The sequence below is a fragment of the Dendrobates tinctorius genome, unplaced genomic scaffold, assembly GCF_039654945.1.
Source record: "Dendrobates tinctorius isolate UK_male_01 unplaced genomic scaffold, ASM3965494v1 ptg000070l, whole genome shotgun sequence".
Lineage (NCBI taxonomy): Eukaryota > Metazoa > Chordata > Amphibia > Anura > Dendrobatidae > Dendrobates > Dendrobates tinctorius.
This window is the reverse complement of record NW_027361738.1, coordinates 21,887,808-21,902,262: the sequence shown is the minus strand read 5'-3', so window position 1 is coordinate 21,902,262 and position 14,455 is coordinate 21,887,808. Positions and strand designations below refer to the sequence as shown.

Below are 14,455 nucleotides of genomic sequence, written 5' to 3'. Positions count from 1 at the left end.
GCAGGAGGCGGGAGACAGGCCGCAGCCACGGGCTGGAGTGCAGCGGCAACGGCCGCTGGGTCCCACGGGCGGGCCGCAGCCGCGGGCAGGGGTGAGGTGACAATGGCCACGAGTGACCGTGGGCAGGCTGCAGCCGCGGGCAGGAGTGAGGCAGCGGCCGCTGGTGGCCCCGGGCAGGCTGCAGCAGCGGGATGGAGTGAGGCGGCAGCAGCCACTGGTCGTCGTGGCTCAGTGGTTCTCGGACGGTCATCTCGACGCCGTCCCACTGATGTCCCGGGTGAGTGTCTCTCCTGCCTCTGCCCTCCTTTCTGGCTCCGGTAAGTCGCTTTGGCTCTCAGTCACTCCCACGGTCTCCTGCTCCTTCTGTCCCATTCAGCTGATTCACTGTGACTCTCATTCCCCGCCCCTTTTATACCGGCTCCTCCCCCAGCTCATCTGTCAGACTCACTGGTCCGTCCCTGAATTCTGTCCCCCCGGAAACAGTTCCACCCGGAACCTAGGTGACGGTCCCCTTGGTTCTGACCCGGACACTAGGCGGGGACCCTCTCTCCTACACCCATAATAAATAATAAACCTCTAAGCTAAGTTTCCATGGTGAGTTTTTGGTGAGTTTTTTTCATCCTGCAAATTTCCCTGCACCACATCTTACAGTTCTAGAAAAGTTAATGGGATCTATAGAAATCTCATATCCTCTGTACTTTTTTACGCTGTAGAGACTGATCTGCGCTGTGATTTTGAAATCTGCAACATATACATTTCTCTTGTTAAATATGGTTTTCTATTTGCAGATTTTCCACATTGACTTGAATGAGATTAGGAAAATCCACAAGATTAAAGACACAAGTAACTTAAATTAGCTAATTAGTGCAGAAATGTGCCAGAAAATCTGTAACATCAAAGATGCATCAAATACCCATCTTGGAAACCTAGCCTACGGGGTTTTTTCAGAATTGGTAAAAAAAAGAGTGTCTTTATTTCTGGAAAAATTGCCATGGCTGATCTGAATCCAACGGGTAATGTTTCTCCTTACAGAGAGTGACATGTTAAGCCTGATGTGCCAAGGTGAGGAGGCTTTTAAGCCTTTTAAACCTTGCAATGCTCCTCTGGGAAATATGCAAATTGTCTCTTCAGAGAGGAAGAGGACTAGAACTCTAGTGCCACCTATAGGAAGCCGCAATCCTAAAAGTCAGTATGGACACTCTAATGAGCCTTGTCACATGACTTGTCTTTTAGCCTAAGTCATGTGACAAGGCTCGTTAAAGAGTTCATATTGACTTTTAGTATGGCTACTTTATCTAGGTGGCACTAAAGTTGTAGTCCTCTTCCTCTCTGAAGAGACAATTTGCATGTCTGTCCTGTAGCTTTGCATCATGATTCAAGTGTACAGAACTGATGTGCAATACCAGACATATGCCAGGTGCTATTTTTATGAGGAAAAGAAAGCTGACACTTTTTTTTCTAATTCTGGACAATCCATTAATCCTTTGCAATGAATATCTATATTTCAACCCCATATTATTTTAAAGCCAGCATTTTGTGCTTTTTAATTTTAATACAATTCATAATTGTTCAATACCTGACACATAGCTCTAAGTCTCTTGCTTTCATTAAAGGAAATCTATCAGCACATAGACCCTGATTCTATTAACTTGTCAGTTTCTAGAAGGTGTTTTGAGGTTTCAATAAAATCAGTGTTTTATCAGCAGAAAATTATTACTACAGGACTAGGTGTTTTGTGCCTGCTGGTCCAACCTCACCCCAACATTGATTATCAGTTTTCTGTCAATATTCAATGTATACAGAAATCTGTCAGTCAGTAGTGTGGGTGGTGTTATACAGAGTTCAGCATTACGAGCACTGCAAGATCTGCAGCAGCAAAAACTGAGTCTATCACAACTGCTGCACCCAGTAAACTAAGTAATTCATTGCTGTATCATTGCTGACAGATTCACTTCAACCCCTTAATGACCAGGGGTATTTCCATTTTTGCATTTTCGGTTTTTGCTCCCCTTCTTCCCAGAGCCATAACTTTGTAATTATTCCATCAATTTGGCAATGTGAGGTCTTTTTTTTGTGGAATGAGTTGTACTTTTGAACGGCACATACCATATAGTGTACTGGAAAACAGGAAAAAATTCAAAGTTCAGTGAAATTGCAAAAAAGTGCAATTCCACAAATTTTTTTTTATTTTTACTTACCATGTTCACTAAATGCTAAAACTGACCTCATATTATGATTTTCCAGGTTATTATGAGGCCAAGGAGGAGGAGGAGGAGGTGCAGGAGCTGTAGACTGGGGGGCAACCCAGATTGACATAGGGCCCGCAATACTCGGGGTTGGGAGGACATGCACCATACCAAGGTCGGAGTGGGTCCTGGCTTCCACTATGTTAACCCAGTGTGCCCTCAGTGAGATGTACCATCGCTGACCACATGCACTTGTCCATGTGTTTGTGGTTAGGTGGACTTTCCAAGTAACAGCATTGTGGAGGGCACGGGTAATGTTGTAGGACACGTGCCTGTGTAATGCTGGGACTGCACACCGGGACAAATAGTCCCGCATGTTCGTGGCCACGGGGTGATCCTCAACTCTGCCCTCTCTTTCAAGCTACCTATCAGAGCCCTTGCCTCCTCCTGCCCACTACAACTCAAAAATGTTTGGCCTTCCCTCTAGCACTCTTGTACCACTCAAATCTTTCCAAAACTCTGCTGCCGTGTAATCCAACTCTCCCTCTGTTATTCCCCAGCCTTCCCTCTCTGCCAGGACCTTCACTGCCTTCCTATTGCCCATAGGCTACAGTTCAAAACCCTAACTATGACATACAAAGCCTTTCACCTCCACACATCTGTGACAAGGTCTCCCAGTGTCCAACTGGGTCATGACTTCTTCTACGCTAACCCATTGTGCTGTCAGCGAGATATACCGTCCCTGCCCACAAGGACTTGTCCACGTTTCCGTGGTGAGGTGCACTTTCCCTGTAACACCAATGCTGAGGGCTCGGGTATTATGGGACACGTGCTTGCTTGTGTAATGTCGTGACGGTAGACATGGAGAGATTGTGGCGGGTGGGGACCGAGTACCTTGTGACGGTCACCACCATCAGGTTGCGGAAAGCTTATGTCTATCATGAGCCTAAAATGCAACATTTTGAGCGCAAGCAGATGAGAAAGGTGTGAATTTAGTACTGTGGCATTGGCTGCGTATTTCCGCTTGTGTTCCAAGTACTGGCATATGGACAACTGAAAGCTGTGTTGGGACAAGGACTTGGACGTGCTTGTTAATAGTGCTAGTTGAGTTTGGGTGCAACTACAGATGCAGGGCAGGAGGCATCTTTGAATGCACCATGGACAGGGGATTGGCTTGCATGCACAACAACGGAAGAAACAGTGGTATCATCCACAGACACTGTTCATGGAGCCTGGTGTTCAACCAACAAAGTCGGGTGCTTTTCTGCCATGTGCCTGATCATGCTGGTGGTGGTAAGGCTGGTAGTTTTGCTACTCCTGCTGATGCGTGCATGGCCGGTGGTGCAAATGGCCTTTTTGGGGTTATCGGCCGAGTCTTTAAAAAACAACAAGACTGTTAGGTGGACATTCATTGTCTCCCTCTCCCACACCACTTCCTCACCTCGACACCTGTTTTTCGGTGTTCCCCAAGGCTCAGTTCTAGGACACCTACTCTTCCCCCATCTACACCTTCTGCCTGAGACAGCTGATGTAATGGCACAGTTTGCAATATCATCACTGTGCCAATGAAATGCAAATCTATCTGTACCTTACATCACCTCCTATCAGACCAAAATCACACGTCTTCCCTCAATATTATCATTCTTTTTTGCTCGCTTTCAAAATGTGGACATGGACAAATCAGAATACATCATCTTTCAATCATCTCACATTGAGTAGACATGAGAGCTGTGTATGCATCATTCGGTACCACTTTAGTAAGAGGGAAACTTAATGTATGGGCATTCCAAGTATAGATGAAACGCTCCTTTGTAATGTGAATTTTTTATGAAACCCTCCCCCACGTTTCTTCCAAGCGGGATTGTGGTGCGTCCACGTTAGGGCCAGGCCTTGCATTCACTTCATGGACAAACTTTATGGTAATAAAAAAAATAATAATGGAAACTTTTGTTTCATGTGGCCATCCAGTACTCGGGTTCAAAGGCTTATTGGCGGGCATATGACTTGGTAGCAGGGCAGGCCTTGCAGTCAATGCATAAGAAAAGATTTTTGGAGTACAAAATGAATAACGTGAAGTGAATTTTCCTGTGCCCATCCAGTATGTGGGTTCAAAGGCTTATTGGGGTGGATATGTCTTGGTAGCAGGGCAGGCCTTGCAGTCAATGCATAAGAAAAGAGTTTGGGAGTATGAAATGAATAATGTGAATTGGATTTTCCTGCGCCCATCCAGTAGCTGGTTTCAAAGGCATATTGGGGTGCATATGACTTGATAGCAGGGCAGGCCTTGCTGTCAATGCATAAGAAAAGAGTATGGGAGTACCAAATGAATAATGTGAAGTGGATTTTCCTGGGTCCATCCAGTATGTGGGTTCAAAGGCTTATTGGGGTACATATGATTTAGTTGCAGGGCAGGCCTTGCAGTCAATACATAAGAAAGCAGAATGGGAGCACAAAATGAATAATGTGAAGTGTATCTTCCTGTGCCCATCCACTACCTGGGTTCAAAGGCATTTTGGGGTGCAGATTACTTTGTCACCAGGGCAGGCCTTGCAGTCGATGCATGAGAAAACAGAATGGGAGTACAAAATGCATAATGTGAGGTGGATTTTCCTGGGGCCATCCATTATGTGGGTTCAAAGGCTTATTGGGGTGCATATGATTTAGTTGCAGGGCAAGCCTTGCAGTCAATACATAAGAAAACAGAATGGCAGGCCTTGCATTCAATGCAACAATTTTTATTGAAGTCCTCCTGGACATCTCATGAAAGGGGTATTGGGGTGCGTCGTAAATCTTGGCAGCCCATCCATTCACTGCATAGGCTATAACCGTTTCGGAGACTCAATGTTTAATAATGGCCCTTAAAGCAGATTAATGCTGCCTGATGCCCCTGTAAAAATAGGCTGTGTGACTTCATAAAGGAAACAAGATATGTCTGCTTATATGTCAAACACCACATGGCCAGCTATGGTTGGTAAATGTTACAATGACATTTCCCAGTGAATGCATGTGTTTTGGTTGAAGGCAATGTTAAAGTTGAAAAACGCTTCAAAAACGCTGTGTCTGGACATAGCCCAAGTGGTGGAGGAACATTTTGGTCTGGGGTTATTTATTTTGCCTTATAGACAAGTCATTAACCTGGAAAAGATGTACCTTAACATATTTCCCAGCAAAATCTGTTTTGGTTTTGTTTTGGTATGTTTTTTGGTGCATCGGTAAAAATGGCATGAAACTCTGACAACATTGTTTAAAGCTGTGAACTAGGAGTCATGAATGCTTCCAGGGGCGATCCCCATGATGTCCCTGTGTCATTTGAGCAGTGCTTCCATCATTTTAAGATGTTTTTAGACCTTAAAAGGACCCCCGGGGGGGATTGAGGTAAAAATGCTCGGGTCTCCCTTAGACTTACATTGGGCTTGTTGTTCAGTCTGAGTACCCGAGTATTCCAATTTGCTCGACCCGAACAACGAGCACCCGAGCGTTTTAGTGCTCTCCCATCACTAGTAAAAACGCATGCCAATCCGCAACAAATCCGCACAAAATCCACAAAAAAAGTGTGGATTTCAAAATGCGTTTTCTGGAACGAGATGCAGAATCCGCTCAGGAAATTCCTGAGCCCAATCCGCAACGTGTGCGCATACCCGAAGTTGATGAAAAATTGATATTCACTCTTTTCAAAAATTTAACCAAGAAAATTTGCAGCAAACAAACTGGGCAGAATTTATAATATTACTCTCCAGAGTTTTAGCACATTTTTTGCCATTTTTAATTTAGACACATTTATAAAAGTCTTGTGCCATTTTTAAAGCATTTTTGTTATTTATTTTGAACTGCTCTAAAGAGGCAGGTCCCCAGCATTTTCATAGTTTTAGCCATATTTATGACATAAGACATTTTTAAAATGTCACATTGTCAATGTCAATTGTTGCAAAGTCACCAACAGTAGAGAAATGGAAGAAAAGCTGAAAATCAGTTCTATAGTTCTAAATATAAAACATTGTCATACTTGCTTAATTTAAGAATCATGTTGCCTGGCAATTGTTACCACACAATGAAAGCTATGAAGACAAAACCCAAAAACCATGTCGGATTTGCTTTTATTTCACTATCAAATCCGATTTGGATTTTTTTTCCATTTTTTAGTATATTATATGATAAAATAAATGGTGTTTAAAACTACAACTCATCCCGCAAATAACAAGTCTTTATATGATTATGCCAGTATTATTATTATTTATTTATATAGCACCATTGATTCCATAGTGCTTTACATGAGAGGGGATTACATACAAATTACAGATATCACTTACAGTAAACAAACTAACAATGACAGACTGATATAGAGGGAAGAGAGGACCCTGCCCTTTTGGGATTAAATTCTACAGGATGGTGGGGAAGGAGACAGTAGGTTGGGTGGTTGCAGCAGCTCCAGTGATGGTGAGACGGTAGCTCCAGTAGTGGTGGGGAGGCAGCGGGGATAATTGCAGGCTGTAAGCTTTCCTGAAGAGATGGGTTTTCAGGTTCTGTCTGAAGGATCCGAATGTGGTTGATAGTCGGATGTGTTGGGGGCAAAGAATTCCAGAGGATGGGGGTATTTGGGAGAAGTCTTGGAGCTGGTTGGGTGAGGAGTGAATAAATGTGGAGGAGAGAAGGAGGTCTTGAGAGGACCTTAGATTACGTGAGGGAAGATATCAGGAGATTAGTTCAGAGATATATGGAGGAGACAGGTTATAGATGGCCTTGTAGGTCAGTATTAGTAATTTGAATTGGATATGCTGAAGGAATGGAAGTGTCATGAACCACGTTGGATTATGACAGATAAATGCACTAGTAACCTTTTTTTTTCCTTAAGCTGTGTGCTTAAAGATTGTTTTGCCCCCGGTGGCCATTAGGGTCATTGCACTGTGGTGGTTTCAGTTCTAGTTTTGCCCCCGGTGGCCATTAGGGTCATTGCACTCTGGTTACTTTAGTTTAGTGCACGTCATTATAAAGCAGGTGTGATTGCTCTGGCTCTGCTATAAAAGAGTGTCAGGTGTTGCAATCACTGTTGGTGATATTGCTCATTTCCAACCAAGTCTGGTGGAGGAAGGAACTACAGAGAGGTGTTCCTTGCAGCTCTGAGAAAGCTTGGAGAAGTAGCAGCGATTCAAGAGGAAAGCTGCATTCTGGTGTTGGACTCTGTTGCTGGGAGCAAGAGCAACAGAGCAAAGCTAAGTGGTGTTATCCCTGTTTGTGACTTCCCTTATGTGTGTTTCAGTGCAGTGGTGGGATTAGTTTCTGCACCATCCATTTCATTAAAAAGGGCTAGGTGCAGGGCGAGCTAGGGTTCTTAGGTTCCAGCTCAGTGACAGGTGCGGAGCCTGTATAGGGACTGTTAGGTGTGTAGAGACTGGCTCAGGTGAGTGCAGGCGGTCTACACGTCCCCATTCCCTATCGCAGGGCCCTCCATTGTATCGGTTTCCCTGGTGTTTACCCTTATTATTTAAATTCGCCCTACTGGAGGCGGTGTATTCAGTTTCACGTGTAATTCTGAAATTCGCCTGCTGGAGGCGGTGTATCCGGCTGCACGTTATATTATTTAAATTCGCCCTACTGGAGGTGCTGTATCCAGGGTCATGTGTGTGAGAGACATTCGCTCTGCTGGAGGCGGTGTGTCCAGCCACACGTTGACCATCACAGGAAGTCAGTGAAGAGATTTGCAGAGGGAAGAAGCGGAAGAGTAGCGAGGAGAGAGATGAATTAGTCGGGCGGCAGGGTTAAGGATGGACTGGAGAGGTGTGAGGGTGTTAGCAGGGAGGCCACAGAAAAGGTTGTTGCAATAGTCAAGGCTGGAGATTATGAGGGCATAGACAAGCATTTTAGTAGATTGAAGGTTGAGGAAGGGACGGATTCTGGAAATATTTTTAAGCTGGAGGCGACAGGAGGTGAAGAGAGCTTGGATGTGCGGTTTGAAGGACAGGGCAGAGTCAAGGGCTACTCCGAGGCAGCGGACCTCTGGTAAGGGGGAAAGTGTGATGTTGTCAATTGGTATAGATAGGTCGGGTAAGGAAGATCTGTGAGATGGGGGAAAGATGATCAGTTCAGATTTGTCCACATTGAGTTTGAGGAAGCGAGAGGAGAAGAAGGAGGATATGGCTGATAGACACTCTGGGATTCTGGACAGCAGAGAGGTGACGTTTGGGCCAGAGAGGTAGATCTGAGTATCATCGGCATAAAGGTGGTACTGTAATCCATGGGACTTTATGAATTGCCCCAGGCCAAGTGTATAGATTGAGAAGAGTAGGGGTCTTAGAACAGAGCCTTGGGCGACTCCAATAGAGAGAGGGTGGAATGAGGAGGTACTGTGGGAGTGGGAGACGCTGAATTTGCGGTTGGAGAGGTATGAGGAGATCCAGGATAGGGCGAGGTCTTTGATGCCAAAGGAGGAGAGGATCTGTAGGAGGAGGCAGTGGTCAACTGTGTCGAAGGCAGAGAACAGGTCTAGAAGGAGGAGTATAGAGTATTGTCCGTTAGCTTTGGCTGTAAGTAGGTCGTTGGTAATTTTGGTCAGGGCTGTCTCAGTGGAATGATGGGGACGGAAACCAGATTGTAGATTGTCAAAGAGCAAGTTAGATGAGAGGTGGGAGGAAAGTTCAGCGTGGACATGCTGCTCCAGGAGTTTAGAAGCGAATGGGAGCAGCGATAATGGGCGATAGCTGAACGTGGCTGTTGGGTCGAGGTTTGGCTTTTTAAGGATAGGTGTGATTGTGGCATGTTTGAAAACAGAAGGGAAGGTGCCAGAAGTTAATGATTGGTTGAAGAGGTGGGTTAGGGATGGGATAAGAGTGGTGGTGATGTTGAGGAGGAGGTGGAATGGGATCGGGTCAAGTGCACAAGTGGGTGTGATTTGGAGCGAAGATGAGCAAGCTCCCCTTAAGTGATGTTAAATCGGGAGGTTATGGGGTTTGGGCATTGGTCTGGTGTGCAAAGGGGTAGTGGTGCTTGAGCAATAAAGACTTGCCATGTATGGTCTATCTTGTTTTTGAAGTGTGTGGAAAAGTCCTCGGCCGAGATTAGGGAAGTCGGAGGGGGCAGTGGTGGGTGGAGGAGGGAGTTAAAAGTATTGAACAACTGTTTGGGGTTGTGGGATATGGAAGATACAAGGTATGTAAAGTAGGCCTGTTTAGCAGAGGTGACGGTAGATTTGAATGCAAGTAGAAAAATAAATCAAAATTGTGGCTTACAAAAGAAGGTGATGAAAAAACAAAAGGTGTTAATGTCAACTGTTTGACACTGCAGGACATTTCAATACTTACTGACAAGATCCTTTTGTTAAAGGATCCCCTCCAACAAGGTTTAAGCAGACAACCAGGAAGCTTCTGCATGGTAGCTGAGTTACAAATTAAAGCGATTGTCCAGTACTTTAATATTGATGACCTATCCTTTGTCATAGGTTATATTATCATATTAGTGGGGCTGCAACACCCTGCACCCCCCAACCGATCAGCTGTTCCCAATGCAGGTTGGATGTGATCAGATGAAGAGCAAAACATCACAGCTTCATCAACTGTGTAGTGTCAGCAGCATTGCACATTAGATCCACCCATAATATTTTGTATAGGGGCAGATGATCAGTTCTTGTGTCCACTATGCACTGCAGTTGGTGGAGCTGTGCTGTGCAGCTCCGCAACAGATCACATCAGGGCGCCGCCAGCATTAATAACAATTGTTTGGAGGGTGTGCCGGGTGTCTTACCCCCACAGATCTCATACTGATGTCCTATCTTAATATTAATCTACCTGACAACCCCTTTAATTTGTTCTATTTCAAAAGTAACTGTACTTTCGTAAAATACTTGTAACAGAGCTCTGCACAATGTTTTTCTATCTCCCTCTCTTTTGTTCCCTTCCCTGTGTCTCCATTCTCCTCCCTCCTCCGCTGTCCATAGAGGATAACGGGCTGTGTCACATGACATCTGCATTATGTTTCCTACAAGCAGGGCGAACTTGAACTGCTTTTTCAAAGTGAATGACAAGTTTAGGAGACAGTGGGAGGGAAAGAAGTGTCTGATAAGTGGGGAAGGAAGCTGATTTCTCTGGTAAGATGCACTGCAAAGTTTGCAATGTTTCTGATAACCGCCTGTACTACTGATTTATTCTGTTTGTTGAAAGTACAGTTCATTTTTAACTCTTATTATGAACAATTGGGCATCGGAGCATTCCAGTAAAATTACAATGGTGTTTGATAATCCAGCACCTTGGTGGTCAAAAGCATCCAAGATCATCATATTTTTACCATATTTATATTGCCATAACATATTACACTGCTTTTTATGATTGCTTAATGTATGTCAGTCCCTGCCCCTAAAGCATTACATAATACGCTAAAAAGACAAATATATATTTACCAAAATTTCTTCTTCTTCACTGTTGATGTCAATAGGGGGTCTTCTATCCAGCAGCTGAAAAATCCATTCTGCTGATAATTTTATTTTTCCAAAATCTATTGTAAAACCGTCGGAATGCCCCACATGTAATACAGAAATTGCAATTGCCTGACTTATTCTAGAAAAAGGCACATTAAAAGTAATCATCAATAACAAGTTAACATAAAAGTACTGGTAATGCATACTGTAATAACAAATATTTACCTCTTTTTACCTTTATCCATAGCATCTCATGAACAGTCCTACAACTTATTTCCATCAAAAAAATGTTTTACACTGCACAACAGTTATCCGGCTACAGAACATGTTGGAGATTGCAGCAGAGCCACATTCAAGTAAAGAGAGTGCCACTTAACACAACATTTATTTGATAATCAGACATACAATGATTAAGCCCTTTACGGTGGTTTGCATGTTAATGAAAAGGCCAATTTTTACAGTTCTGACCACTGTCACTTTATGAAGTAATATCTCTGGAACGCTTCATCGGATCCTGGTGATTCTGGCATTGTTTTTTCATGACATATTGTACTTCATAATAGTGGTAAAATTTCTTTGGTATGACTAACTTTTATTTGTGAAAAAATGGAAATTTGGCAAAAATGTGAAAAAGTTAGCAATTTTCCAAATGTGAATTTTCATGCCCTTAAATTACAGTGATGTGTCACACAAGATAGCTTATAAGTAGAGTTGAGCGAAACGGGTCAAAAAATTTCAAAAGTCGCCGACTTTTGGTAAAGTCGGGTTTCATGAAACGAAACCCGACCCTAGGGTGAGGTCGGCCACGAGCTCGGCGACTTTAGCACCAAAGTCGAGTTTCAAAAGTTTGTTTTCCGCCCTTTTTCAGCCAATCAGGATCCACGGACACTGTGGGCAACGTGATGACATAGGCAGGGGTCACCACCATCTTTGAGAAGGGCATGCAAGTGATTGGCTTGCTTTGGGGGGCGTCACAGGGGGTATAAAAGGGCGTGCACGCTGACCGCCATGTTACTCATGCTGATCTCTGAATAGGGAGAGCTGCTGCTGCTGCTGATTCTGTAGGGAGAGCGTTAGGCAGGGAGGAAGACACCAAAAACTGCTTCTGCTGCTAGCGATTTTGCCTGTACAACACACCAGTCACTGTGTGTGCAGTGCAAGTGGAGGCTATATTTTGCTGGATCAGCTGTGTTGGTTGTTAGGTTGCCTTATAAGGCTTCCTGATAGCTGCATTGCTGTTTTCCCACTGCTGTGCAAACTGCTTTTTTAAAAGCAATCCAAATTTTTTTTTTGTCCTGGTGAGGTACTGAGCGTGCATTTTTTCACACCATACAGCGGTGTACGCTCCTCACACAGTACTGTGTAACGGCTGTTATCACGGCCACAGTGAAGCTATCTGTGTGTGACTCTGTAAGAATAAATCGAGCACATGTTCCGTTCTTACAGACCTCCACCTTCTAGTTTTGTCTGGTTTTCAAACAGTTAAGTATATTTGCTGTTTGATCACAATCAAAACTATAGAGAGACAGCGTGTGCCAGTCCATATACTTAAAAAACACGGAGCTTGACAATTTTACGGACACAGGACAGTGGTGTACGTGCACGCTCCTCTCTCAGTACCGTGTAACGGCTGTTATCACGGCCACAGTGAAGCTGTGTGTGACTCTGTAAGGATAAGTCGAGGACTTGTTCCATTCTTACAGACCTACACTCTAGGGAGATTCCTATTCTGCCCAATTCTATATACACCTTGCAGTTTGTCATACACTAGCCAATTTCTGCCTGTGACATAGCGGTGTGATATTCACTGGGCCTCACACAATCCAACAGTGTCCACAAGTGTGTTCAGAAATCTACATCTCCCCTGTCCTATAGTGACATTTTTCACACCAACGACATTGAGTCTGTGACATAGCGGTGTGATATTCACTGGGTCTCACACAATCCAACAGTGTCCACAAGTGTGTTCAGAAATTCTACATCTCCCCTGTCCTATAGTGACATTTTTCACACCTACGACATTGAGCCTGTGACATAGCGGTGTGATATTCACTGGGCCTCACACAATCCAACAGTGTCCAGAAGTGTGTTCAGAAATTCTACATCTCCCCTGTCCTATTGTGACATTTTTCACACCTGCGACATTGAGCCTGTGACATAGCGGTGTGATATTCACTGGGCCTCACACAATTCAACAGTGTCCACAAGTCTGTTCAGAAATTCTACATCTCCCCTGTCCTATAATGACATTTTTCACACCTACGACATTGAGCCTGTGATATAGCGGTGTGATATTCACTGGGCCTCACACAATCCAACTGTGTCCACAAGTGTGTTCAGAAATTCTACATCTCCCCTGTCCTATAGTGACATTTTTCACACCTACGACATTGAGCCTGTGACATAGCGGTGTGATATTCACTGGGCCTCACACAATCCAACATTGTCCACAAGTGTGTTCAGAAATTCTACATCTCCCCTGTCCTATAGTGACATTTTTCACACCTGCGACATTGAGCCTGTGACATAGCGGTGTGATATTCACTGGGCCTCACACAATCCAACAGTGTCCACAAGTGTGTTCAGAAATTCTACATCTCCCCTGTCCTATAGTGACATTTTTCACACCTACGACATTGAGTCTGTGACATAGCGGTGTGATATTCACTGGGCCTCACACAATCCAACAGTGTCCACAAGTGTGTTCAGAAATTCTATATCTCCCCTGTCCTATTGTGACATTTTTCACACCTGCAACATTGAGCCTGTGACATAGCGGTGTGATATTCACTGGGCCTCACACAATCCAACAGTGTCCACAAGTGTGTTCAGAAATTCTACATCTCCCCTGTCCTATAGTGACATTTTTCACACCTGCGACCTTGAGCCTGTGACATAGCAGTGTGATATTCACTGGGCCTCACACAATCCAACAGTGTCCACAAGTGTGTTCAGAAATTCTACATCTCCCCTGTCCTATAATGACATTTTTCACACCTACGACATTGAGCCTGTGATATAGCGGTGTGATATTCACTGGGCCTCACACAATCCAACAGTGTCCACAAGTGTGTTCAGAAATTCTACATCTCCCCTGTCCTATAGTGACATTTTTCACACCTGCGACATTGAGCCTGTGACATAGTGGTGTGATATTCACTGGGCCTCACACAATCCAACAGTGTCCACAAGTGTGTTCAGAAATTCTACATCTCCCCTGTCCTATAGTGACATTTTTCACACCTGCAACATTGAGACTGTGACATAGCGGTGTGATATTCACTGGGCCTCACACAATCCAACAGTGTCCACAAGTGTGTTCAGAAATTCTACATCTCCCCTGTCCTATATACACCTTGTACCTTGTTTTACATTACTATATAGTTTGTGGGATTTTGTGTACATTTTTACCAAAAATGAGGAAGGCTGGTGGAAGAGGCCGTGGAATTGGGCGGGGGTTGCCAGCTGGTAATGATGGTGTTGGTAGTGGATCTGATGGTAGTGGCAAAAGCAAAATAGGACCAAATGCAGGAGGTGTTGAGCCTGCGTCATCGTCTGGCTCCACAAGGCCTCGAAGGCTTAGTTTTCTAGGAGTTGGCAAACCGCTTTTAAAGCCAGAGCTTCAGAAAAAAGTTTTGGCTTACATTGCTGTCTCAGCCTCCAGCTCTATCGCCTCCTCTTCTGAAGTTGTAAAAAATAAAAGCACTGAGTCGTCATTGGAGGCTCATGTTCATGAACCACACCTTTCCCTGTGTCCTTCACCCCAACCAAGATTGAAGGAGGACGCAGGCCATACAACTGATTAATCCATGGAGCTGTTTTCACATACCATGCCTGGGTTATCAAGTGAAATGGTGAATTACCCAGG

General features: G+C 44.3%; 1 protein-coding gene across 6 annotated transcripts in view; it reads right to left on the bottom strand.

Annotated features, from left to right (window-relative positions):
- LOC141095453 (ATP-dependent translocase ABCB1-like) overlaps positions 1 to 14,455 on the bottom strand; it is a 724,951-nt gene that overhangs the window by 106,744 nt on the left and 603,752 nt on the right. For all 6 annotated transcript variants that reach the window (XM_073581452.1, XM_073581451.1, XM_073581456.1 and 3 more), the window contains one exon: positions 10,570 to 10,726. In XM_073581452.1, the coding sequence (XP_073437553.1) occupies positions 10,570 to 10,726 (157 nt within the window). The remainder of the gene's footprint in view (positions 1 to 10,569; positions 10,727 to 14,455) is intronic.